This window comes from Malassezia restricta, chromosome IV (assembly GCF_003290485.1).
Source record: "Malassezia restricta chromosome IV, complete sequence".
Classification (NCBI taxonomy): Eukaryota; Fungi; Basidiomycota; class Malasseziomycetes; order Malasseziales; family Malasseziaceae; genus Malassezia; species Malassezia restricta.
Window position 1 is genome coordinate 583997 of NC_040196.1, and position 24631 is coordinate 608627.

Sequence of the window (24631 nt, forward strand, 5' to 3'; positions counted from 1 at the left end):
GCCTAAGGATTTCCTTGTCCTGGCACCGAGATGCACGTATGGCTCGCAGAGGCCCATGCCCAGCGGCATACGGTGCTTGTGTCGCATTTTCATCCAAGAAAGCCCTCGGATAGTTCGAAGGTGGTCTTGGCCTTTAGTGTGGCGGATGGGCGGTGCACTTTGACGCTACTGGAGGCGGACAAAATTGAGTGGTCGAGGACGAGGCGTGTGGCGTCGCTGCAGGGCCTGCTGGGTTTGCTCCCTGTAGGACAAGACATATTCTTGGTGGGTGTATCGTCTTCCGAAACGGTTGGGCAAATCCTGTCTGAGCAGCGGATCTACCGAGTTAGTAATGTGTCCTTTGTCTGTCTCACACGTCGACTCCAAAACGATGCAGCATTAGCGCAAGGCGTGCCTGATGACGCAGGCGCCCCAGATGATCCATGCGCAGCGATCCGAAAGTACATGACAGGTGGCTCGTTTTACTTTTCCGATGGGCTGCACGACATAACCCGGCGAGTGCAGTCATCGTGCTGTGGCGCGCCATCCAGTGACTTTCACGCCCAGTTCCTGTGGAATGCCTTCATGCTTGAGCCGATTGAAACGTTTCGTATGCGACTCGATGTGCATCGTCAGCGAATTTTGGATCAGGAGCGCTTCTTTTTGCGTGTGATTCAGGGTTACGTTGGTGTGTACCAGGTGCGGGCATGTCGACTCGCCGTGGTAAGTCGCCTGAGTTCACTGCGTGCGGGTACTCGCTTTCATGCGCGCGGTATTGATGACGAAGGCAATGCCGCGAATTTTGTGGAAACGGAGACTGTGTTAGTCGCAAAGGATCTCGTGTATTCGTTCACGCAGGTGCGTGGTTCCGTGCCTGTATACTGGGAACAGCAGGGCGTCCAAGCCCTGAATGCACGAATTCAGATCACTCGCTCTGGTGCAGCATCTTGGCCAGGCTTCTGCAAGCACTTCGACCAGCTCTTGCACGAGTACCAGCGTGTCTTTGTGCTGGACTTGCTGGGCACACGCGATGTCGAGACCCTCTTGGCGCATGCGTACATCGATCACCTCAGGGAACTGGACGAGACGCGCCCGATCAAGTACTACAACTTCGACTTTCACAACGTGTCTCGTGCGGTGGGCGGCATGGAGGGCGTGGGTGCTGAGCTAGATCGCCTGCATAACGTACAGACGCAGCGGCAGTACTATCGGTACACGCTGTGCACGCAAGGCAAGATGTTGGAGCGGCAGTCGGGTGTGTTTCGTGTGAACTGCTTCGACTGCCTGGACCGGACGAATGTGGTCGAGGGGCTGCTGTCACACGCGGCGCTCCGAGACTTTTTTCACGAGCTGCGTCGACATGCGCAAGAGCCGGTGTGTGCGCAGCTGGCCGCTGATACAAGCCTGCCGGCGGCACTGTGGCAGGCGCACCGCGATTTATGGGCCGGCAACGGTGATGCGCTATCGAACATTAGCACGGGCACAGGCTCACTCAATTCCAACTTCGTTCGGACAGGCACACGCAAAGGGCTCACGGGCCTGATCAGCGATGCGGCCAAGAGTGCGAGTCGCCTCTATGTGAACCATTTCCAAGATCAGACGAAGCAGGTGGCGATTGACATGTTGCTGGGCAACCGGAGTGGCCAGCAGCACGTGGAGCTGTATGATCCACGATACGCGCGCGTGTCCGAGATGATGGCGCGCCGATGGCACGAGTACGCCAGTGTGCATGACGTACAGGTGTGGGTCGGCACGTACAATGCGTGTGCACAGTCACCTGCCGGCATAGACCTAAGCGTATGGCTGTACCAGACACCTGAGCCGCCCGATGTGGTGGCTGTGATTCTAGAGGAGATCGTGCCGCTGAATGCACAGCAGATGCTGCAGAGCGCTCGTGACGAGCAGGCAGCCTGGCAGCGTGCCCTCAGCACGACGCTGCATCGTACGGGGATCCCGTACGAAGCGCTGCGAAACGAGTTGCTGTTTGGGACGGCGCTCTTTGTCTATGTCAAAAGCAGCTTGTTACCCCACATTCGGCGCGTTGAGGGCACGACAAAAAAGACAGGTTTCCGTGGGATGAGTGGCAACAAGGGTGCTGTTGCCGTGCGCTTCGAGCTGTTCGATACGAGCATCTGCATGGTGGGATCACATCTGTCGTCTGGCAGTAACAACAAGGAGGAACGCAATGCCGACTACCACGCCATTGCCCGCGACTTGGTATTTACCCGTGGCCGGACGATCGATTCGCATGACCACATTTTCTGGGCAGGTGACCTCAACTACCGCATCGCTTTACCGAGTGCCGAAGACGTGCGCGATCTCGCGTCGCGGCGCCAGCTCGAACCGCTTCTGCTGCACGATCAGCTGACAGACGTTCGCATGTCGAATCAAGCCTTTGCAGGCTACGATGAGATGCCGATCCGTTTCCCGCCCACGTACAAATTTGACGTGGGCTCGGACATTTATGACACGTCAGAAAAGCTGCGTCCACCTGCATGGACGGACCGTGTGCTATTCAAGTGTACGCGTCCCACGCTGCATATCCACCCGATTGCGTACGATTGCGCGCCGATTCGTGCGAGTGATCACCGCCCGGTAGGCGCTTCACTCAACGTCGGGATATGTACGCTGGATACGGCGTACCGCGACGAGCTGTACGAGTCGCTCGTGAACGGCATGATCGAGCAGGACAAGAAAGAAGGTGAATCGTCTCTCGCACGGCCCCCGCCCTCGTCCGACACGGCGCAGTGGTGGAACCAGGCCCACCAACCGCCTCTCTCACCTGCACTAGGCGATCCCAGCGTACGTGGTAACCCCTTTGAGCAGCGCGATCCAGCGCCAACGCCGACGCTCCCCACACGCCAGGCAGTGCTCTCGCCGCCTCCGATCCCTCCGCGTCCTGGCAAGGCGCCGTAGCTGAATCATGTCACGTGCATGGACCGTGCACGGCGGAGTCGGACCGATCCTTCACGAACCTCCTTACCGCTTGAGATCATGCTTCGTTTCTCGGTAAGGCCGTTGGCGCGACCATGCACGCGCTCAACCATTCGGATGCTCTCTACTGGCACACCGCAGAAAGCGTCTATTCGCGGGCGCATTTGGCAATCGCGTTTCGTGCGTTTCTCTGTGTATGGTGTCGGCTCCATCGGATTTACGCTCGCAGCCTTGTTGGGTGGTTTACTCGTGTACGACTCCTTTACGTACCACGGCTTGTCGATTCAGGAACCGATACATCCTTCCATCAACGAAAGTGTGCGCGGCGGCCCAGAAAATCGTCCCATCCTGCTGAACAAAGAGGCTGAGACAGGGGCACCTCGCAAGGAGCGCCTAGTGATCGTCGGTGGTGGCTGGGGCGCGGTTTCGCTCCTGAATCGCCTGGATCCTGACCTATTTGAAGTCACACTGATCAGTCCAACGAACTATTTCCTCTTCACGCCCCTCTTACCCGCAGTGACCGTGGGCACTGTCGGTGCCGGCTCCGTCACCGAGTCGCTACGCCGTATCCTGCAAAAGTGCCAAGGTCAATTCGTGCAAGGTGCTGGACGGAACTTGTATCTCCGTGATGAATTGGATAGCAAGACCCGCGAGCTGACGGACTATGCGCCCGGCCTGCTGGAAGTCGAGGTGATTTCGGACAAATGGGACGGCTCAATTGAGAAGCCGCACGAAGTGAACAAGGACAAGATCGTGTATGTGCCATACGACAAGCTTGTGGTGGCTGTGGGCTGCGTTTCGAACGACTTTGGCGCCAAGGGTCTCGAACATGCGCACCGCTTGAAGTGCATGCACGACGCCACACAATTGCGCAAGAACATCCTCGAGAACTTTGAGATGGCTTCGCTACCAAGTGTGTCACCTGAAGAGCGGCGGCGTCTGCTCTCATTTGTAATTTGCGGCGGTGGACCGACCGGTGTTGAAGTGGCTGCCGAGATCTTTGATCTGATCCACGAAGATATAAGCAAGTACTACCCCGCCAACCTTCCACAGGAATCCAGCGTTCACCTTCTACAGTATTGCTCGCACATTCTCAACACGTATTCGGAGAAGATTTCAGAATTTGCCGAAGAGCGATTCCGCAAGGAACACATGGATGTGCAGACCAACGCACACGTCGACGAAATCACGCCGACGCATGTCAAATTTACGGTGACGAATCCATTGACGAACGAGAAGGAAGTCCGCACGCTGCCAACAGGCTGCACAGTATGGTCGGCCGGTATCAAGATGTCCGACTTTACGCATCTGCTATCGCAGATGCTGCCGAGCCAAGGACACCCGCATGCGCTCAAGGTTGATGCTCAGTTGCGAGTCATGGGCGCAGAGCCTGGCACTATGTACGCTGTTGGAGATGCATCGACGATTGACCGCGATGTCATGGGCTATGTGGTGGATAACTTTGCCAAGTTTGACAAGGATTTGGACGGCAAGTTGACTCTGTCAGAATTCGCCCAGTTCATCAACGTCCTGCGCCGCAAGTTCCCTATTGCCAGCTCTAACCTACAGAATGTCCGCAAACTGTTGAACAAGTACGACTTTCACGGTGACCACCAACTGAACTCAGACGAAGTTGTCAAGCTTGTGCAGGACGCGACCAAGGACATGACGTCGTACCCACCGACTGCACAGATTGCTTCACAAGAAGGACGCTATCTGGCCAACAAGCTGAACAAATACGGCAAGCTCAAGGAGCAGGGAAAGCTGCCTCAGATGAGTGCGGATGCTCTCGATGATGCGATCTACAAGCCGTTCAAGTTCCACAGCCTGGGCAATATTGCGTACCTGGGTAATGCGGCCGCCTTCGACTTGCCTCTGCCTGAGCCATTCAAGACGTTCTTTGGTGGCATTGTCGCCATGTACGCTTGGCGCAGTGTCTACCTCTCGGAGCTGGTCTCGTTCCGCACGCGTGCCTTGGTGCTCGGCGACTTTATTAAACGAGAGCTGTGGGGCCGCGACGTGTCGTGGCTGTAAATGACGCATCCACGAGGTCGTAGCTGACCCAATCAGAAGGGAGCGGTATGCAATACATCTCCACTTCAACGCTGGTTGGGCCAACTTTGGTCCTTGGGAATGACACATCCCCACGTGTTTTGCGTCAATCAACGTCCCACCTGGCTAATATGGCGCAATTTTTCGTAGCAAGCAGCTTGCAGACAGACGACGGTACCAGACATTTCCACAAAGCTTCTGCGCACGCGAGCTAGACCGGCTTCTTCGAACATGTCGTGTAAGGAAGAAGTTCCTGAGAAAATGGAACCAGTACCTACACCTGCTGAACAGGATATTATTACGGATACGATGATCATGGATCCCGACTCGGGTGTCAAGCGTGGTCTAAAAAACCGGCATCTTAGTATGATGGCCCTAGCCGGCATCATTGGTCCTGGTCTACTTGTGGGTGCAGGCGGTGCACTTTCATCCGGTGGACCTGCCTCCCTCATTATTGGTTTTGGGGTGGTCGGTATCATCGCATACTCGGTGATGCAGAGTTTAGGAGAGCTGACCACGATGTTTCCCAGCGGTGGTGGTTTCCTACAACTTGCCGATCGTTTTGTGGATCGTGCCTTTGGCTTTATTGTGGGATGGAACTACTTTATCGTCTGGGCTGCGGTGCTGGCCAACGAATACAATGTGATCACCTCTGTTCTTGTGTTTTGGAGCGATAAAGTGCCTCAGTGGGGCTACTTTCTCATTTTCTGGTTTTTCTTCATGGGATTCCAGATGCTGGGTGTAGAGAGCTTCGGAGAGGCTGAGTTCTGGCTCGCTCTCGTCAAGATTCTGGGGCTGGCTGCATACTTTATCTTCTCGATTGTGTACGTGTCAGGGGGCGTGAATCACGACGCCGTTGGTTTCCGGTACTGGCACGATCCCGGGGCTTTTGGTGGACATGGATTTAGGGGCGTTGCTAGTGTGTTTATTTTCTGTGCCACCTTTTATGCAGGGATTGAGTCGGTCGCCGTGGCAGCCACAGAAACGCGCAATCCCCGAAAGGCGGTTCCCAGCGCCATCGGCCAGGTCGTGTGGCGCATTTTATTTGTGTACCTGGGCAGTGCCTTTTTCTTCGGTATTACGTGCCCCTCGAATGCCAATGGGCTCATCTCAGAAGACGGAGCTTTGCAAAGTCCCATGACGATTGCGATCCAGTACGCCGGGTGGCAAGGTGGTGTGCATCTCATTAATGCCTTTGTGTTTGTGACGTGTTTGTCGGCAGTCAACAGTTCGATCTACATTGGCTCGCGAACGGTACTGTATATGGCTCAGAATCAAAAAGCTTTCAAGTTTCTGGGATATACGAACCGACGTGGTGTGCCTGTGTTCGCTGTGATTCTCATTAATGCTGTTGGTGCCATCTCCATGATGAATGTGAGCACAGGCGCAAGTAGAGCATACCAGTACATCATCAACCTGTCTGGTGTGTCGACTTTCCTGGTCTGGACCTTCATCATATTTATGCATTTTCGATTCCGACGGGCCATGCAGGTACAGGGCCGCAGTCTGGATGAATTGCCATTCCGAGCGCTTTTGTATCCATGGGTGGCCATCTTTGGCTTCATCCTAAGTATATTCTTGGCGCTTGTGCAAGGCTGGAAGTCCTTCTCTCCCTTTGACTTTGGTGATTTTGCTGATGCCTATATTTTACTACCAGTATCGCTTGTCGGGTACATTGGATACAAGCTCCTGTTCCGCACTAAATTTTGGCGCGCACACGAAATCGATCTTGACGTGGGTCGTCGGCAGGACCTCGACTCCTTCTCTACCTTTGGCAGCATGGACTCCACTCAGGGTGATGATGTGATTCAAGAGCAAAAACCGATTCATTCATAACATAAACTCTATGTATATACCATTCGTTTCAATTGTGAAGGTGACCATGAATTGTGTAATTTATGCGCAGTTAGGCATGAGGGTAGACGAGCTTTTCGCCAGACACCTTGTTTTGACGCATGGCGTCCATACCCTGGAACATACCAGAGAAGCCGCCCGACTGCACGCTGGTACGGTTCGGCTTCACTGCACCCGAAGACAGGAGCTTGTAGAACAAGCCGTCCTTGCCGCTGCACACCTTAGCCAGCGCTTCAGCATCTTCTTTGCAGTAGTCTTCCTCGAAGAGAGCACCAAAGATTTCCGTCCTCTTGCCGGACACAGTGTAGAGGATGAAGAACGTGGCCTTGGTCTTGGGGTTGATTTGCTTCACGCGAGCTTCGTCAACCGACAGAATCGAGACGATCCTGTTCTCCTCTTCCTTGGTCAGGATACCGGCAATGGTTTCCTGCGAGCCATTCATCGAGTACGTGTCGAACGCGTACTTAATGTCAGGGTGAGCGCCAGCAATACGCTTAGGCGTCTCAGCATCAGCGTAGTCATGCACTTCCGCCGCACCCAGCGACTTGAGCCACGCCTCGTGCTTCTTAGAAGCAGTGACGATCACATAGGCACCAATGAGACGGCCAATCTGAATGACAAACTGACCCACCGACGAAGCACCAGACCAGACCAGCACCTTGAGCTTAGGGTCCACGGGCGGCACATCCGTGCTTGTGGGCTGCGGGAGGCCAAGATGCTTGTCCTGGAACATACCAAGGAGTGCGGTGAATCCAGCCACACCCAGACCAGCGGCTTCCTCAGTCTTCATGGCTTCGGGTACCGCCACAACTGCCTCAGGGACAGTAACGACGTAGTCGGCAAACGCACCGACGCCTTCTTCCCAGCCACCGTGCACGCAGCCAGCCACGCGGTCACCCACTTGGACCGATGTGCCTGCATCTGGTGCCTTTTCCACGACAGTGCCGACGAAGTCAGAGCCAACAGTCGTGCCCGCACGGCCCACGTAATCCAAGTGCTTCCAGTCCGTCGGGTTCAGAGCATTCGCCAGAACCTTGACTTTGATAGAGCGAGGCGCAAGCTTGGGTACTTCCACCTGCTTGACGGCAGCGTTCGAGATACCTTGCGTGATGATGGCGTTCATGCTCATGATGCGGTTGTCTTGGCAAATGAGCACGGGCCCTGCTCTTATATACCTTTGTCCGTCTCCCAGTGGAGGGTTCGAGAAACTTCAGATGGGGTATCGTGAGTAAAAGTTCCGCGGAGAAATGTACTCCACGGATGTTCCCTTGACATGGCACAAGCCCATGTGTTGTGGGCCTTCCAGGCGCAGCCGTCGACGCGCGAGTCGCGGCAGCGGCGGCGTGATCTCAGTGATGTGACAGAGGCATATTCCTCAGATGAAGACGCCGATCAGCCGTATCCGGCGTTCCCTGAAAATGGTTTTGGTGTGTCGCGGCCCCCGACGACGAGCACGCCCCACGACTTGTCGGCGCTGGAAGAGCAAGCAGAGGATCGTCGCTGGCTGCCATCGACAAATGTGATCGTGCGCGCAGGTTCCACACAGCACACAGCAGAGCTAGCTATGCGGCAACGTGCGCGTCAGGAAGCTCGTCGTGCAGCACGCGCCTTGCACATTCCATGGCGTGGGCAAGTCGCAGACGATGCACGGCTCCTGCGTGTGCTGGATGGTGTGCCGCCGCTCGGAAGTACCGAAGATGCTGATCAGCTCAGTGATTGGGAAGAAGCCTTGGAAACGGCGAAGCAGGACCGATTGCGGTTTGGCGAGCGCGATATTGTGCAGATTGGACGTCGGCGCACGCTGTATGAGGAGGAAATGAGCCATACAGACGACGATATCCAGCGGCCGCCCTCGGGTGCGAGTTTGGTCAATTCGCCTTCTATTTTGCCTGACCACACTGTGCCGCCGCCCCTAGTAGGACCGGTGCCGTGGGAGAGTATGAGTGCCGACGCGAATCCTCTATCCGCGTCATGGTCAGACACAACATACCCAAGTCTGAACACACTCAGACGACATGACGGCGGACTGCGTCCGCCCGCTTCTCCGCCGCACCGGTGGACACCACAAGGCCCACCTCGGCTTGCGGCGGCGGCGGCGGTGCTCGATCGTCTCACAGCGCATGATTCGATGTCATATGAGGACGACACGGCCGATATGGACACGTCCCTGTAGTGCGTATTCTATGTATTCTAGACCTTGGTATGAAGCTGTGCGCCGATCCGCTCCATCACATAGCGACGACCTGTGGGATGCATCGTGTTATTCAGCGAAAGGGCCTGGTCGGCTGTGAGCACGGCACTCGATTCGGGCTTGTTAGCAGCAACGGGCGTGGCGAGTGTCGCGCCCGCCTGGTACGGTTCATAGTGGCCGGCCCTGATTTGAGCATCCCGCAGCAGCAAGACCGCATTCCTTGCCTGCGTCTCCGAAGCGATGTTCGTGCCACGAGGAATAGCGATGGGCGGCACGACCTGCAAACCCGGCACAGGCGGTATACCGACACGTGTAGGATGCGTAGGGAAGCGCATGAGAGAGCGCCTAGCTTGCTTTTGGGTCATCACGGGCGGCCTAAGCTCAGAGATAGGCGCATTTGACCCGAGCGGCACACTGTACATGGTCCTGATAGGCTTGCGACTTGGAGCGTGGAAGACAGGGTCGTCCCAGTTCGTCGTAGGCATGCTGGGGGGCGGTGCAGGCTCAGCGGGCTCATATGTGATAGTATGGGTGTGGCCCTGGTACTGGTACTGGTATCGAGTCGTCGCGGTTCGGCCTGATGGCTTCTTTTTGGCGGCGATGCGCACGCTCGTTGAAAATGACCGATGCATAGCGCCGAGTGCGAAGAACGAAAGACGCTGGTCGCAGGATGGCGAGCGGTGTGAGATTTTTGCAATTTTAGTCAGGGCCCAGTGTGTCGTTTCCACATCAACACTTGCCCCCTCCGCCACGATGAGCAATAGCGCGGGCGAGTCTGCTACAACGCAGCAGCTAGGCGACTGGGTCGAATCGCTTCTTGCGCAAGTCGAGAAGCGCTTTGCCGAGCAGAATCAGCAAGTGGTGAAGCGTATGAACGAGATGGCCGATCGTATCGACGCGCTGGAGTCTTCGATTCTGGAGCTGGTGCATGGCTCTGAGGCCAAGCCCGCGCCTGCAGCCTAGTTATATACCCTACCCACTTTGTACATGATCATGCTGTACGGCGCCCGAACGTGAGGCCATAGCCGAACACACGCTCGCCACGCTCGAGGGTAGGCCAGCTCTCTCCCTCGGTCTGCTTTGCCAGAACAAGATCGAGTTTCATCTTGCCTAGCGTACAAGTTGACGCGCTAGGGTTCACAGGCGCGTATAACTGAAGCGTGCGCTCAAAGCGGCGCGTGTGCGGAATGGATGGTGTTGCGCCCAGGGCCAGCGAAAGCACGACCTGTGTGAGTAGATGCATACGTACCTCGTTCTCGCGAATCTCAATCACGCTGTTACTTTGCTCGACGCCTTTGGCGTATACAGTGACGCGCACATCGCCCGGTGTTTCATAGTGGTCCATGCGGCATTCGACTCGGCCGTTGTCAGCTGGCTTGGGCGCCTCGAAGAGGTGGCCATGTTCCGCTTTCGTGCACGGCTCGATCTGCAGGAAATCATCAAAGTGCAAGACACGCCGCTTGCAGCATGTGTAGCCCTTGGACCCCTCGTGAAAAATGGGCACACCTTTGTGATACCGACACGTCTCTTGCGTCTTGTCTCGGGTATCGAGGGCCTCTTTTTGCACGTAGTTACAGCCACTGCGGCGGCATGCTGTTCCTGCTGGCACATGAACGAGCGAGTCGGGATCGCGCGGCTCAGGTGCGGGTGGCGGGGGACCTTGAGTGGGTGGCGGAATAGGCGCCGGCTTGTTCAATTGAACCGCATTCAACGTGGTGCTGAGACGCTCTTCCTCGTTACTCACAGCTGGTTTCTGCGGGGTCGGTAATGGCTGTGCCTCGTCTGTATGTGCCTCGGCCATAGCACAGCCAGGCAGCTTCATGAACTGCTCAAATTCCAGCACGGGTTTGTTGGTCTCTTTGCAGCAGGACCACGACTTGAGACCCTCATGGAAGACAGGCGCACCTGGGTGGTACGTGCAGGGCCCTTGGGAGACGCCTGTGGCGTCGAACTCTGTACCGCATCCTCTTCGCTTGCACAATACCATGGTCGTGTGCCGTGTGTCGCGCGTGGAAGAAATGGGCCAGAATTTCTTCCGTGTGCTTCGCCTGCCTTCCCTCCACATCAGGCCGGCGGCTGCTTCTCTGGACGCCCGGCATGCGGTCAGGCGAGGCAGAGCCGCCGACGAAGCGAGCACCGTCGCTGCGGCGCTCGCATCTCGAGTCGCGGCGCATGTCCGACAGCGCAGATGCTGATGTGATCCACATGCTACTTCATCCGCCCGCATCAGCACCAGGTCCCTTCCTGGCGCCAACGACGGAGTTTGTCCTGTGTGCTCCAGGGGCGCTCGAGACACATCAAAGCGCGGATCATGAGGGCGATGAGCGTGTAAGAGCTATTCTTGCATTTCTCTCAGATCCCGAAAAGGCACGGCGATGTGCTGAGGCGCGCGATATTGAAACACCTGACTTTGTATCGGCGAACGAGCCGTCCATGCTTGGCAAAACACGCGGTGCCTCGGGACCCATTGACGATACGTCTGATGAAGCATACGAACAGCTGCACGCCAAGCACGAGCGCGCCGAAAAGCGTCTGCGCAGGCTGGAAAAGGATGCGCTCATACGTGATCGAAAGCGCGTGCTTGAGCGTGTGCGGCATATTGAGCAGGTGGACATCATCAAGCTCTTGCCTGCCTTTGAAGCTCGAGAAGCTCAGGAGCAGGGTAAACGCACGCGTTCCGAGCTTCTCGAGCATCTCACGCACGTCCATGCCAGCGTCCTAGCTGATGCAAGAGCCCTACTGGATCGCTATAACAAGTTGCTACCCGACGAAGCGCAACAGGTATCGGGCGGTCGATATCAGCGAGCCTCTACGCGCGCGATAGACGGCTCGCCTGGTCCACCCTCCGATCGCGCGCGGGCGGACCCCCCACGAATGGCGCCCTCGCTAGCAGATTTGGCGAGACGTCACGATACCCCGTCTGCGCGACGACCTTGTCCTGTATCTACACGCCACAGCGAACGCCTTGCCTTTGGCGAACGCGTGCCTGACTGTGCTACGCGGCCCGATCTGTTTGACGATAAGATCGCCGCGTGGCTGCAACAAGGCGAGGGCCCATAGCCACATAATTCCTCGATACCACATTCGTTTTTTTCGTCTCCACGCGTGAGCTTTGGCCGCTGGGCATGGACGACGAAGCGAGCGCGTCTAGGCCGCCGCTGGCGCTGAGCTTGGAACTAGTGTCTTCGTTTAAGCCTGCCAAGGTGTTCAAAGACTTTGTGCAGCCTGACTGCCGCGTGACAAGTCTGGATTACGATGATCGTGGCGAGCTCTGTGTGACGGCGTCGGACGACGAGACGATCCAGCTGTACAACTGCCGCTCTGGCAAGCACATCAAGACGCTCTACAGTAAAAAGTACGGCGTCCACTTGGCGAGATTTACGCATCGCTCTTCGGCTATTGTGTACGCTTCGACGAAGGAAGATGACACGGTGCGGTACCACTCGCTCCACGACAACAAATACCTGCAGTACTTCCGAGGACACAAGCGCCGCGTCACGTCGCTTGCGATGTCGCCTGTCGACGACACATTTCTCTCGGCAGCGGTGGATGACTCTGTGCGACTGTGGGATCTGCGCACGCCGGCGGCCCAGGGGAACATGCGCATCCAAGGCCATCCGATCGTGGCGTACGACCCCTCTGGTCTTGTGTTTGGCATTGCGCTGAACGAGCGCTCATCCATTCTGCTGTATGATATTCGAAAATTTGACCAAAACCCGTTCATCACCATCACGATTGACGACACGGCTGCACTATCGCAGATCATGATGCCTCCCCGCATTCCTGTGCTCACCCACCTCAGCTTTAGCCACACGGGGCAGTATATTCTCGCAGGCACCTCTGGTGACGTGCACTACATTGCTGATACTTATACGGGCAAGGTGGTATACCGCCTGACGGGGCACATTGGCCTGGAACGAGCTGACGGCGCGTCGGTGGGGCTTGTGCCGAAGGCCGGTATCAGTGGCCAGGAGATGTGCTGGACACCGGACGGACGCATGGTCATTGCCGGCTCAGCGGCGGGCCAGGTGCATGTGTGGGCGCTGCCAGAGCACCCTCCGGCCACGCTGCCGGCCACGCTGCATTCGACTACGACACTACAAGGGCAGGAAGGCACGCCCAGCGTCGTGGCATTCAATCCACGCTGTGCACACATGTGCACCGCTGGAGCCCAAGTCGCCTTCTGGCTGCCTGATTTACCGTAGCGTCTCCACCTTTCTGACCATGTCGCTCTTTCGTGCCGCCACGCAGGCTCGGTGCCTTGTGCGCGCCGCGCGCTGGACACGTGTAGGTGCGGCTGCTTATAGTACGGGCGCTTCCGAGACCAAGGTGTACCACTCAAAAGACGGCACGCCGCTCGTGGGCTCTGAGTTTCTGAGGGACAAGCGTATTTGGATCCTGCACCTGCTGGCCAAGGAGACACCGGATAACCGGCTCACACATACGTTCATTCAGAGCGGCCTGCTGCCTGCCCTGCGCGACGTGCGACAGCAATGGAATGCATGGGTCAAGGCGAAGGACACGGCCGAGGGTGCGGCGCTGGTGACGGCTCCGCCGACGGACAGCAAATTTTTCTCGAATGGTCTCGATCTGCTCAAGGCCGTGCAAGACCCGCACTTTTTCAACGACTATCTGAATGCCATGTTTTACGAGCTGCTGACATTCCCGATCCCGACGGTCGCGTCGATGGGCGGGCATGCGTTCGCCGCGGGCTTTACTCTGGCCCTGGCGCATGACTACCGCGTCATGAACTCGGAACGTGGCTATGCATGCATGAACGAAATCGAGTTTGGCGCACCGATTCCGAAGGGCATGCTCGGTGTGATCAGGTCTGTGGCCGTGTCGCCCCTCGTGCAACGCAAGATCGCGTTGGAGGCACACCGATTCCAGGCCACCGAGGCACTACAGCATGGCCTTGTGGATGCTACGGCTCAGGGTACGCAGGCTACGTTGGACATGGCGCTCGCTCTGGCTGAGAAGCTTCGCTCACGTTCCGCCAAGAACGCGTGGCAATCAATTCGCGAATCACTGAAAGAAGAGGCCCTGGCCGCTCAGTTTGAGCGCCCGCGAGCGCTTCACACCTTCTCCATGGAGTAGGGCACGGCCGTAGTTCTCCACACCCACGTGACGCACCACCCACCGGCTTCTATGCGGGGATGTCGGTCCGTCACTCTGCATGTCGAGCCAAGTCAAGGTATACCGGGCGCGCGAGGATGACGTGCCGCTGGTGCGCTCCGAGTACCTAACTGACCGCGGAATCTGGGTGCTTACGATGTGTGGCGAGCAGACGCCAGACAACCGTCTGACGCACACGTTCCTCAGAGAAGGTATCATACCGGCCTTGCGTGACGTTCGGGCTGAATGGCACAGCCGCGTCGAGCAGGACGAAATAAATGGCGGTGCAGCTCTCGTCACGACCGCCGAGCTCTCGAACAAGATTTTCTCGAACGGTCTCGACCTGTTCAATGCGATTGCGGATCCGCACTTTTTCAACGAGTATCTGAATGCCATGTTTTACGAGCTGCTCACGTTCCCCATTCCCACAGTGGCGGCCATCACGGGCCATGCATTTGCTGGTGGATGCACACTCGCATTAGCACACGACTACCGCGTGATGAACGCCCAGCGCGGCTACCTGTGCATGAACGAAATCGAGTTCGGAGCACATATCCCCAGCGGCATGCTGGGCACGATCAAGTCGGTGGTCAAGTCGTTCCAGACTATGCGCAAGCTCGTGCTGGAGGGACACCGCTTCACTTCGCAGGAAGCGCTGGAGCATGGTCTGGTGGATGCGGTCGCGGACTCGCCTGAGGCCGTGCTGCAGACAGCCATGGGCATGGCAGAAAAGCTGCGTTCGCGCAGCGCGAGCAATGGCTGGCAAGTGAACAAGGAACTGCTTCATCGCGAGTCGCTTGCGATGCAGTTTGAGCCGCCGCGCGTGGCGTCAAAGTTGTAAGTACTATAGACCAAGGCATTAGGCCGGTGACGAAGCTGTGGCTGGTGCGGGCGTCGACTCCTCCGAGGCTGGTGCCTCCTGCGGCGCGGCCGGCTCGTCTGACGCCTCACTCAGCCACACGGGCGCACGCCATGGACGACCGCCGATACTGAGAATCTCGCGCGTCGCCTGCCGCCAGGGCCGCGGCTTGTTGGATGCAAAGGATCGCGCAAGCGGCTGTATCGTGGGAATATAGTTGGGGATGCGCGCCAATGGCAGGATATCTGGTGTGTCTTTCGACGAAGGAATCGATGGGTATTTGAATACGGCGTCTGGCGCATTCTGCGCCACTCTGATCGTGCTGGTAGAGGGGGCGGGCGAATCCGTCTTGGTACTGGAGGAATGCTTGCGTTTCTGGGCGCTCGATGTCTCTGACGTCATAGCCGCGGCCATCTTCCCGATCGTCGGTGGCGTCGTCGCTTGCACAGCCAGGTTCTGGGGCAGGTCCGCTGTCGACATGCCCGATCCTGGAAGGCGGTACACGGGCTTTTGTCCCTTGGACAGTCCCTTTCGCCAGCCACGACCAGGGCCCGGGGCGCCGCGTGTCTTGAGTCCCTTTCTCCGCTTAGCCGACGGAAGTGCATCGAGTTCCTCGAGGGAGAGGGTAGCAGCCACCGCTGAGATGGAGCCGGGCGCAGGCGGCAAGCGGCGATGGGACTTGGCCTTTTTGCTTTTGCTCGGTTCAGTAGTGTTCAGGCTCGTATCGGGTGAGCCCTCTGCGGCCATGGAATCGTCTGCTAATTCGTCCTCTGAGGCCGCTTCGCCCTGCAAGGAGACATCCGCAGGCGACTCAGCCGCCGCCTCAGCATCGGGCTGTGACGCTGAAGACGACGGCGATGCTTCCTTAGGCCCCGACGAGGCTTGGGCATTTTGCGCCGACGGCACACGCAGTCGCACCTTGAAGGCCGTCATGTCGAGCGGGAACTCAGTCGCCGCGGTCTTTTTCTGCCTGGTCACGTCAAGTGGAGGACTAGGAACAGGGCTACTATGGTTTGACGCGCCGCCGGTGATGACGCAGCAGGGCACGGGCACGGCGAGCGCTCCTCGAGTCGGCTCGTCGCTGTAAGGCCGAGGCCAGCTCTGAGAAGAACGAATAGCGCATTCTGTGAGTATGCGGACTGCGAGGCGGAGCAAGCGCGGCCATGTCCCACAGGGCTTGTGAGTCCATCGACGCATCCCATTTTGTCGCGGCGCGGATCAAAAGCTGCAACGTTTGCACATTGGGACACAGCACATGCGTGCTTATGAGGCGCTCAACACGAGCAAGCAGCCACAGGACGCGCTGTGCCGCTCGCGATGGCGCTAAGGACACAAGCTCTGGTAAGATAGGCAGTGTAGGCATCGTGTTCGTCTGACATCGTCGCGCGGCTTGCCACACGCACTCGTACATGTGCCGCAGGACACACGTGCGGTCATGCACACTGCGGCACTTGCGCATATCCTCGAGTATACCGGTAAGCAGCGTATTCAACAGTGGCGTCCCGTGCGCAGGCGCTGAAGATGCATGACGCTCGGCAAAGCGCACCGCCAAGCGCGTGTGACCTGCTCGAACAAACGTCCGCGTCACAAGCCATACGGCGCGCGCACGCATCTCTGGCGATGCATCCTCCTGATGTTCCAGTGCAAGCCAGTCGGACCACACTCGATACTTATGTACACAGTGGGCATGGGCGCTGAGCTGAGCAAGGACGCCTTGCGCAGAGGGCAGACGGAGATGCGGTATCGTGCGCAAGTCGTGCCACAGGCGCTTTCGCCAGGCCATCGATTCTTGGCCGGCAAGGTAGACCTCCCTGTCGTGTACAAGCACATCGTGGTACATCGCATGCGTACGCCATGCCGGGGGTAGGGCCTCGATGAAGGCAGCTGCCTGGATAGGTGCTCGGTGTGTCGATGTCATGCGGTGCACAAGCGCAGCGAGTGCTGCATAGAACGGCGGGTCCGGATGAGACACCATCATGGCCGTACTTTGGGCCCAGTGCGCCATGTCCGTGTGCATGTGCCGAGACAGTAAGTGCTCCAGCACACGAAGAAATACTTGGGTATCCAAATGGCCGCGCCGAGCGCAGTCATACTCGAAACTGCGGAGCGTTTCACGAAGAGCCGCATGGGCTGACTGGCCCGGATCGGTACTGAGGGTAGAGACATGCTGACCAAGACGACGAAGAAGCATGCGCAGCATGTGCTTGGGCTGTGATGGACGCAGACGCGCGTCTCGTAGCATGTATGCCGCGTCCTTGAATCGCCCCGCGCTGAGCTGTGCGCAAAACACCCGGAAAAGTGCGGCTCGTTGTCTTTGCAGCACAGCTCGTGGTAGACCACAAGGGATGTCGGTTGTAATATGACAAAGGTATAGTAGGTCAGCAGGCGGCGTCTGCGCCCGCAGCGCTGCGTCAAGGACCAGGCATGGCAGCTCGTCGCGCCGCGATGGGGTATGGAGGCTGCAGTTTGGCGATGAAGACGGAGGCATAGAGTCTGATACACTGCGATGTAATTTGCGCACAGCACTCTGTACGAGTGCCATGCCACGAAGCAGAAAGACACCGCGCACAGGCGCACGCCATGCCGCAGTCCATAACGCGCGTGACGTCATTGCACGGTGTGGGGTATGTACATGGAGCGTAGGCGCAACGACGGCTGTCAACAGCGTACCGCTGCATGACTGCGCGGCATGATACGCGCGCATGCAACGGCGACTTGCGCCACTCTTGGTTGGTGCGTGCGTGGCAAGGAGAGACGGCGTCACAAGAAGCGAGGTGGACGAGCCTGGCCAGCCTGAGCGGTGATCATGTAAGCATCGAGTGTTGTTGATGGAGGTGTGTGTTTTGAATAAAGTCACGTGGGTTGATATAGCTGAAGAAGGGGCGAAAAGGATCAAGTCGCCGCCAGCCGGCTGGGCGCTTCTTCGTCTACCAGAACCCCCTTTAAATACATCCTTTCAACCCGCTTGACGAGGTGATAGGAAGGGCTTTCATTCTACAACTAGACTAACAGAAAGACGTAACTGCAAAAATGGGTGTTGGACGTGCCTCGAAGGAGAACTGGTTCGCCAGGCTGAACGAGCTGATCGACTCGTACTCGTCGATCTTCGTTGTGAACATTGACAACGTCAGCTCGCAGCAGATGCACCAGATCCGTCAGTCGCTGCGTGGTGAGGCCACGGTGCTTATGGGTAAGAACACGATGGTGCGTCGTGCCCTGCGCCAGGTCATCTCGGAGCGCCCAGAGTTTGAGCGCCTGGTGCCCTACGTGCGTGGCAACGTTGGTTTCGTGTTCACGTCGGGCGACCTCAAGGAGGTGCGTGACAAGGTGATTTCGAACCGTGTGGCTGCTCCTGCTCGTGCTGGTGCCTTTGCGCCTGTGGATATTTACGTGCCGGCCGGTAACACGGGTATGGAACCCGGTAAGACGTCCTTCTTCCAGGCTCTTGGTGTGCCCACCAAGATTGCCCGTGGTACGATTGAAATTGTGTCGGACGTCAGGGTCGTCGAGTCGGGCAACCGTGTCGGTCAGTCCGAGTCGGCTCTGTTGAACCTGCTCAACATCTCGCCTTTCACGTACGGTATGACGGTTGTGCAGATCTTTGACAACGGTCAGGTGTTCGCGAGCGACGTTCTCGACGTGAGCGAGGAGGAGCTCGTTGGCCGCTTCACGCAGGGTATCCAGCAGGTCGCTTCGATCTCGCTGGCCCTCAACTACCCTACGATTGCCTCGGTCATGCACTCGCTTGTCAACTCGTACAAGAACCTGCTGGCCGTCTCGCTGGCTACCGAGTACGAGTTTGAGGGCTCGGCTAAGCTGAAGGAGATGCTTGCCAACCCTGAGGCCTTTGCTGCCGCTGCTGCCCCTGCTGCTGCGGAGGAGGCTGCTGCCCCAGCCGAGGAGGCTAAGGAAGAGGCCAAGGAAGAAGAGGAAGAGGACGAGGACATGGGCTTCGGTCTCTTTGAGTAGACGACGTTTCCCTCGTAGTGGTAGGTGCATAGCCCTGAAAAATGATGCACGCCAAAAATTGGCCCTTTTTTCTGGCACTTCAGAGGGCGAATGGGCCTAGAGTGCCGTGGCTGCTATGAAAACAAGAGTGGCTAAGGTGGCTAGTGCCGATCCTGCAGGGCCCCATGCTGTCGCGGAGCTTCCATCCATATGCGATTTGGTTACACGAACGCTCCCAGAGGACAAGACCGATGTGTCGAACCTGACCGTAGTAGGTGGCGGCACAGCCGTGGAGCTACCGCGATTGTTCTTTGGGTCATACGCAGCACTTGCACCAGCCGCCGCGACGGAGGCCTTGTAACTAGAAGAGTCCTGTGCGTTACTTAGGTATGGCACACTGTGCGACGGTGGCGGCCTGATAGCCGAACTGTATGATTCTGTTTTGGCTGGATTGGCTCCTTTTGTGCAGTCGCCGTACTGGACACATGCTGACTGGCCGTTGTTGGACGTCGTAGGCTTTGTAATAGGCGCCATCGAGTTTGTAGCAGCAGCCAGCACATAGGCGCAAAAGAGCGAGCAAATCCACACAGTCCGCATGCTGGCCCACATCGCGGCGAGCCACTCTCGCGGACGTAGGGACACGAGGTGGATGCGCCTACCACGTGGCGCATAGACTCATGGCCATGACCTAAGCTAGGGGACCGTGCGAGCCTGTCGCCGGGTGCAGAAATTCGCTCATGTGGCGCGTGCGCACAGAGCCAATCGCAGCGTGTATATGAGCGGGAGGCCTGCTAGGCGCCTATGCCTAGGGCCCTAACTATGCCACGGCTAGAGCGGGACGAGGCTATGGGCGTTCGTTACCCGCAATCGCCCATTCAAGATGGTGCTGTCTATGAGTGTTGACCCTGAGGAGTATGTGCAGCGCGCACAGGTCCAGGAGAGCAATGCGGCCCTGCACAAGGCGCGCAGCCACAAGAACAATGGAGTCATGTCGCACTACACACTGGCCGGCCGCTATGGCACGAAGCCCATTCCGAAGTACCATCTGCCTGAGAAGGGCCTTTCGGAGCGCTCTACGTACCATTTGCTCAGCAACGAGCTTCTGCTCGATGGCAAGCCGGGCCTGAACCTTGCGTCGTATGTCCAGACATGGATGCCGGAGGAAGCGACCAAGCTTATGGTCGAGACGATTGGCATCAACTTGTGTGACCAGGACGAGTACCCTGCGACGATCTCGATCCATACGCGCTGCATTTCGATCCTGTCGAACCTGTGGAAGGCGCCCAAGACGTGCATCAAGGACGATGGCCGCCGACTTGCCGCGATGGGCACGGCCACGACCGGCTCATCGGAGGCTATCATGCTCGGACTGCTTTGTGCCAAGCGCCGCTGGCAGCAGAAGCGCAAGGCGGAGGGCAAGGATATCCACAACCCAGGCCCGAATCTGGTGTTTGGTGCGAACGTGCAGGTGTGCGTGGAAAAGTTTGCGCGCTACTGGGAGGTTGAGGAGCGTCCCGTGCCGGTGGACGAGTCGACGAACTACTGCCTTGATCCGAAGCGTGCGATGGACTACATTGACGAGAACACGATTGCTGTCGTCGTGATTCTCGGCTCGACGTACACGGGCCACTATGAGCCTGTGGAGGAAATGGCTCATGAGCTCGATGAGCTGCAGCAGAGGACGGGCCTGGACATACCGATCCACGTTGATGGTGCGTCTGGTGCGATGGTGGCGCCGTTTGCGACGCCTGACCACAAATGGAGCTTTGATATCCCGCGTGTGGCCTCGATCAATACGTCGGGCCACAAGTTTGGTCTCGTGTATCCTGGTATCGGCTGGATCATCTTCCGTTCGCCGGAGCTTGTGCCGAGTGACCTGGTGTTTGAGCTGCACTATCTTGGCTCTGTTGAGTACTCGTTTGGTCTGAACTTTTCGCGCCCTGCAGCCCCGATGCTGGGCCAGATGTTCAACTTTATCTCGCTCGGCCGCGAGGGATTCACGGCGTCGATGGAGGCCTGTCTTATGAATGCCCGGCTGCTGTCGCGTGCGCTGGAGTACAGTGGCTTGTTCTGTGTGTTGTCGGACATTCATCGTCCGGCGAAGAAGAGCGTGCGTGTGACGACGGAAGCGTCCAAGTATTGTCCTGGCCTGCCTGTCGTGTCGTTCCGTTGGACCGACGAGGTCAGGCAGGAGTATCCGGAGATGGAGCAGGGCTGGGTCCAGACGCTGCTGCGTGCCAAGGGCTGGATTGTGCCGAACTATGAGCTGCCTCCGAACCTGGAGAAGGTGCAGATTCTGCGTGTCGTTGTGCGCGAAAACGTCACGGAGAGTTTGATCGAGGTGCTGGTGCAGGACCTGATTAGCATTACGCGGCACTTGATGGAGCAGCAGCGCGTGGCTCGCACCGTGTGCAAGGACACGGCTTCTGCGACCGACATGACCAACATGCTTTTGACTGGCCACTACGAGCACGGAAAGAACCACGGGCGTCCGGATGGGCACGGCCAGCCGCCGAAGGGCTACAAGAGTCAGTGCTAAGGCTCGCGTCACAGCTCGCCGTCCCAGTCCATCACCTGTCGTCAGATGTCATGTATACGTACCACGGGCAGATGATCGCTGGCGCCGTAGATCTCGTGCCGGATCTCGCAGCGCTTGACGCGGTCGAGCGACTGCTGTGGAACGATGAAGGTATCGATGCGCCAGCCAGAGCCGCGGCTCCGGCACTGGCCGCGCCATCCATAGTAGGTGTAGTGTCCGACGGCGTCGGGATGCCGCTCGCGCCATGCGTCGCACATGTGCGTCGATGCCAGCACGCGGCGGTGCGCATCGCACTCTGCTTGCGTGTACCCAGCCGCCTTGTTCCACTTTTTCGAGGCGCCGGCCAAGTCGCGGTCGTCCCAGACGACGTTGAGATCGCCGCACCAAATCACGTCCTTGTTCTTGGACTGGAGGGAGAGCAGGTGCTGTTCGAGCGCGTCGTTCCAGCGATTCTTGTTCGGCAGTGTCTTGAGCCCGTCGCCGGCGTTGACCGCATACGTCCCGACCAGCACGGTGTGCGGGAATTCGACGGTCAGCATGCGTGCCTGGGAGCTGGGGTCGTCAAAGCCGGGCAGGCCGTAGTCGACGTGCACGGGCTTGCGCTTCGAGAGGACAGCGATGCCCGCGTACCCCTTTTTCTCGCCAATGCCCCAGTATCGGTACTTGTACATAGCATCCAGGCCGGCGTGCGACGGCACCTGGTTCACCTTGGTCTCGGACAGCACGACCACGTCCGCGTTTTCCGCGTGCAGGTACCGCATGAGCCCCTTGTTGTCGGAGCTCTTGAGAGACGTAATGTTCCAGATCGCGATGCGCGTGCATCCTGGCGCACACGCGTCGATCGATAGAGGGCCGCTCGGCAGCTGTGTATTGCGTGGGAGGCACGCGGGCGCGACGTGATCGCGCCCGCTCGGCGCGGCAGGCGATACAGGTGCGTCTACGCGCACGCGCTTCGCATCGTCCGCCGCGGCACTAGCCGCGCGCTTCGTCATGTGCGTCCGTCGTGGCCGGAGGCTCAGACGCGCCGTCCTCGTCGTCCACATGCACGATACGCGCCGGCCGTGGCGCCTGTATGACATAAGCTATTCTCACGCGCGTGACGCGGCCTGGCGGCTTGACCATGAGCGAGGCGCACTTTGGGCGGGCGGAGGCGAGGGGGCCTTCTGTGCCTGCGTACATACCTGCGGCGCCGTTCGCGGCGACGCGCTTGGATGGCACGAGTGTCCTGATACCCCGGCGCCGGCGCATCCAGGCATGGCGTCCATCGACGACGTCGGCGTCGTATGCGCCGGCGCTCTCCGAGCCGCTGGACGTGCTTATGCCGCGCGTGCGTGCGAGGCCGTCGGAGGTCGCGCGCGAGCCGCGGCGTAGGTGGGCGGCCGACTCGCGCATGTGGGTGGACAAGTATCGGCCGCGCGCGTTCACCGACTTGCTGGGCGACGATCGCCTGCACCGCGACGTGCTGCGGTGGGTCAAGGCATGGGACCCGTGTGTGTTTGGTCGTGATGCGCCGCGTGCGCGCCGCGTGGACGAGCGTGTGCCCGACAAGTTTGGGCGTCCGCACGAGCGTGTGCTGCTTTTATCCGGTCCGCCGGGCCTGGGGAAGACGACGCTGGCGCATGTGGTGGCACAGCACGCCGGCTATCGTGTGTACGAGCTGAATGCGAGCGATGCACGTACGGCGGCCGACGTCGAGAGCCGCGTGCGCACGGCGCTCGAGTCGGACAGCCTGCGTGGGCATGGGCGTCCGACGCTCGTGGTGATTGACGAGATCGATGGAGCGACGGGCGGCAGCGATGCGCTGGGCACGTCGGGCTTTGTGCGCGCGCTCGTCCGCCTCCTGGAGCGTGGGGCCGGCGCGCCGCGTGGCAAGAAGAGCCAGCCGATCCTGCGTCCGATCGTGTGCATCTGCAACGACTTGTATGCGCCTGCGCTGCGCCCGCTGCGTCCCATGTCGCAGATCGTGCGCTGCTACCGCCCGCCGACGCCGCTCATTACGCGGCGCCTGCGTGAGATTTGTGCGCGGGAGCATCTGTCGGCGGACACGCGTGGGCTCACGATGCTTTGCGACGTGTCGCACGGCGACTTGCGTGCGTGTCTGCATGCGCTGGAGCTGCTGCACCGCGATGGCCGTCCTGTCAGCGTCTCGACGATCCAGGATGCGTCCGTGGGCATCAAGGACAGCGTCGTGCCGCTCCAGCGGCTGTGGACGCAGCTGTTTTGTGCTATGGATCCCACGCACGTGTCGTGGCACGGCTCGCACATCCACGCGCTGGTCCACGAGCTGACCGCGTTTGGCGACTACGACCGGCTCACGCATGGCTGCTTTGAGCACTACATCCACCTGCGCGTCCCGGACCAGGGGTGGCAGCGGTACGCTGACGCGCTCGATTGGCTGCACTTTTCGCAGCGCATGATGCACGGCACGTCCTTTGAGCTGCTGCCGTACGTGCCGTGGACGTGGGTCGCATGGCACCATCTCTTTGCGAACATCGCGAATCCCGTGCCGGAGCAGCCGCCGCGTCACGACTATGAGCGGCACATGCAGCTGCGCGCTACGCTCGAGACCACCGAGGCGCTCCGGCGCTGCCTTCCCGCGCACCTCGCGCCGTTCTATGCGCAAGATACCATTGCGTGTGAGCTGGGTCCCGCTCTCGCGCGCATCCTCAGCCCGGATATCAAGGTGCATGCGACGCCCTACGCGAGTGCGCTGCCTGATCTCGTCGATACGCTGCTGCTCTATGGCATGTCGTTCGAGGCGGACCGGAACGAACACGGCGCGCTCGTGCACCGTCTGCACCCGTGCATTGATGTGTTTGCGCAGTATGCGGCGCACTCGCAGGCTGACGTCGGGCCCAGCCGGCACGGCGCGCGGCAGCATGTGCAGCGCGAACTCGAGGCCGAGCAGCGCCGCCGCCGCCGCCGGACCTTGCCTGAGACGGCCACACAGAAGGAGGCGCCGTCCTCGCCCCACGCCGCGTCTGCCACAGCGCCCACGTACCGCGACTTTTTCGGGCGCGTCATGCCGACGCCGGCTGTGCCGTCGCAGGCGGACGCGGCGCCCGCCGGTCCCTCGGGTCTGCAGGTATTTTACCGCTTCCACGAGGGCTACTCGAATGCCGTGCGCAAACCCATCAAGCTCGCATCGCTCTTGTAGTGG

The 24631-nt window shown here is 58.9% G+C and overlaps 19 protein-coding genes across 19 annotated transcripts; 12 read left to right on the forward strand and 7 right to left on the reverse strand.

The window, feature by feature from the left end:
• Positions 1-30: 30 nt before the first annotated feature.
• Positions 31-2895, forward strand: MRET_2711 (synaptojanin; the record flags this gene model as incomplete). The annotated part of the gene is made up of 1 exon (XM_027629338.1): positions 31-2895. The coding sequence occupies one exon, from the start codon at positions 31-33 to the stop codon at positions 2893-2895; it is 2865 nt and encodes a 954-aa protein (XP_027485086.1).
• Positions 2896-2913: 18 nt separating this feature from the next.
• MRET_2712 (NADH dehydrogenase) lies at positions 2914-4947 on the forward strand (the record flags this gene model as incomplete). Its single annotated transcript, XM_027629339.1, has 1 exon — positions 2914-4947. The coding sequence occupies one exon, from the start codon at positions 2914-2916 to the stop codon at positions 4945-4947; it is 2034 nt and encodes a 677-aa protein (XP_027485085.1).
• A 249-nt stretch (positions 4948-5196) lies between these two features.
• On the forward strand, positions 5197-6801 carry MRET_2713 (amino acid transporter; the record flags this gene model as incomplete). The annotated part of the gene is made up of 1 exon (XM_027629340.1): positions 5197-6801. One exon carries the CDS (start codon positions 5197-5199, stop codon positions 6799-6801), a length of 1605 nt encoding a protein of 534 aa, XP_027485084.1.
• Positions 6802-6871: 70 nt separating this feature from the next.
• MRET_2714 (oxidoreductase) lies at positions 6872-7948 on the reverse strand (the record flags this gene model as incomplete). Its single annotated transcript, XM_027629341.1, has 1 exon — positions 6872-7948. The coding sequence occupies one exon, from the start codon at positions 7946-7948 to the stop codon at positions 6872-6874; it is 1077 nt and encodes a 358-aa protein (XP_027485083.1).
• Positions 7949-8092: 144 nt separating this feature from the next.
• On the forward strand, positions 8093-8992 carry MRET_2715 (arp2 3 complex 34 kda subunit; the record flags this gene model as incomplete). The annotated part of the gene is made up of 1 exon (XM_027629342.1): positions 8093-8992. One exon carries the CDS (start codon positions 8093-8095, stop codon positions 8990-8992), a length of 900 nt encoding a protein of 299 aa, XP_027485082.1.
• A 17-nt stretch (positions 8993-9009) lies between these two features.
• On the reverse strand, positions 9010-9642 carry MRET_2716 (uncharacterized protein; the record flags this gene model as incomplete). Its single annotated transcript, XM_027629343.1, has 1 exon — positions 9010-9642. The coding sequence occupies one exon, from the start codon at positions 9640-9642 to the stop codon at positions 9010-9012; it is 633 nt and encodes a 210-aa protein (XP_027485081.1).
• Positions 9643-9763: 121 nt separating this feature from the next.
• On the forward strand, positions 9764-9973 carry MRET_2717 (heat shock factor-binding protein 1; the record flags this gene model as incomplete). The annotated part of the gene is made up of 1 exon (XM_027629344.1): positions 9764-9973. The coding sequence occupies one exon, from the start codon at positions 9764-9766 to the stop codon at positions 9971-9973; it is 210 nt and encodes a 69-aa protein (XP_027485080.1).
• Positions 9974-10001: 28 nt separating this feature from the next.
• MRET_2718 (CORD and CS domain protein) lies at positions 10002-10997 on the reverse strand (the record flags this gene model as incomplete). Its single annotated transcript, XM_027629345.1, has 2 exons — positions 10002-10235; positions 10260-10997. The coding sequence occupies 2 exons, from the start codon at positions 10995-10997 to the stop codon at positions 10002-10004; spliced, it is 972 nt and encodes a 323-aa protein (XP_027485089.1).
• A 110-nt stretch (positions 10998-11107) lies between these two features.
• MRET_2719 (uncharacterized protein) lies at positions 11108-12070 on the forward strand (the record flags this gene model as incomplete). Its single annotated transcript, XM_027629346.1, has 1 exon — positions 11108-12070. The coding sequence occupies one exon, from the start codon at positions 11108-11110 to the stop codon at positions 12068-12070; it is 963 nt and encodes a 320-aa protein (XP_027485088.1).
• A 65-nt stretch (positions 12071-12135) lies between these two features.
• On the forward strand, positions 12136-13215 carry MRET_2720 (COMPASS component SWD2; the record flags this gene model as incomplete). Its single annotated transcript, XM_027629347.1, has 1 exon — positions 12136-13215. One exon carries the CDS (start codon positions 12136-12138, stop codon positions 13213-13215), a length of 1080 nt encoding a protein of 359 aa, XP_027485020.1.
• Positions 13216-13234: 19 nt separating this feature from the next.
• On the forward strand, positions 13235-14107 carry MRET_2721 (enoyl-CoA hydratase/isomerase family; the record flags this gene model as incomplete). The annotated part of the gene is made up of 1 exon (XM_027629348.1): positions 13235-14107. One exon carries the CDS (start codon positions 13235-13237, stop codon positions 14105-14107), a length of 873 nt encoding a protein of 290 aa, XP_027485021.1.
• Positions 14108-14186: 79 nt separating this feature from the next.
• On the forward strand, positions 14187-14966 carry MRET_2722 (enoyl-CoA hydratase/isomerase family; the record flags this gene model as incomplete). Its single annotated transcript, XM_027629349.1, has 1 exon — positions 14187-14966. One exon carries the CDS (start codon positions 14187-14189, stop codon positions 14964-14966), a length of 780 nt encoding a protein of 259 aa, XP_027485018.1.
• Positions 14967-14984: 18 nt separating this feature from the next.
• On the reverse strand, positions 14985-15917 carry MRET_2723 (leucine-rich repeat protein; the record flags this gene model as incomplete). Its single annotated transcript, XM_027629350.1, has 1 exon — positions 14985-15917. The coding sequence occupies one exon, from the start codon at positions 15915-15917 to the stop codon at positions 14985-14987; it is 933 nt and encodes a 310-aa protein (XP_027485019.1).
• A 73-nt stretch (positions 15918-15990) lies between these two features.
• MRET_2724 (uncharacterized protein) lies at positions 15991-17688 on the reverse strand (the record flags this gene model as incomplete). The annotated part of the gene is made up of 1 exon (XM_027629351.1): positions 15991-17688. The coding sequence occupies one exon, from the start codon at positions 17686-17688 to the stop codon at positions 15991-15993; it is 1698 nt and encodes a 565-aa protein (XP_027485024.1).
• Positions 17689-18014: 326 nt separating this feature from the next.
• On the forward strand, positions 18015-18953 carry MRET_2725 (large subunit ribosomal protein LP0; the record flags this gene model as incomplete). Its single annotated transcript, XM_027629352.1, has 1 exon — positions 18015-18953. The coding sequence occupies one exon, from the start codon at positions 18015-18017 to the stop codon at positions 18951-18953; it is 939 nt and encodes a 312-aa protein (XP_027485022.1).
• A 96-nt stretch (positions 18954-19049) lies between these two features.
• MRET_2726 (uncharacterized protein) lies at positions 19050-19541 on the reverse strand (the record flags this gene model as incomplete). Its single annotated transcript, XM_027629353.1, has 1 exon — positions 19050-19541. The coding sequence occupies one exon, from the start codon at positions 19539-19541 to the stop codon at positions 19050-19052; it is 492 nt and encodes a 163-aa protein (XP_027484895.1).
• A 271-nt stretch (positions 19542-19812) lies between these two features.
• On the forward strand, positions 19813-21471 carry MRET_2727 (glutamate decarboxylase; the record flags this gene model as incomplete). Its single annotated transcript, XM_027629354.1, has 1 exon — positions 19813-21471. The coding sequence occupies one exon, from the start codon at positions 19813-19815 to the stop codon at positions 21469-21471; it is 1659 nt and encodes a 552-aa protein (XP_027485023.1).
• An 8-nt stretch (positions 21472-21479) lies between these two features.
• MRET_2728 (DNA-(apurinic or apyrimidinic site) lyase) lies at positions 21480-22463 on the reverse strand (the record flags this gene model as incomplete). Its single annotated transcript, XM_027629355.1, has 2 exons — positions 21480-21506; positions 21534-22463. 2 exons carry the CDS (start codon positions 22461-22463, stop codon positions 21480-21482), a joined length of 957 nt encoding a protein of 318 aa, XP_027485057.1.
• A 128-nt stretch (positions 22464-22591) lies between these two features.
• Positions 22592-24628, forward strand: MRET_2729 (chromosome transmission fidelity protein 18; the record flags this gene model as incomplete). Its single annotated transcript, XM_027629356.1, has 1 exon — positions 22592-24628. One exon carries the CDS (start codon positions 22592-22594, stop codon positions 24626-24628), a length of 2037 nt encoding a protein of 678 aa, XP_027485058.1.
• Positions 24629-24631: the final 3 nt, after the last annotated feature.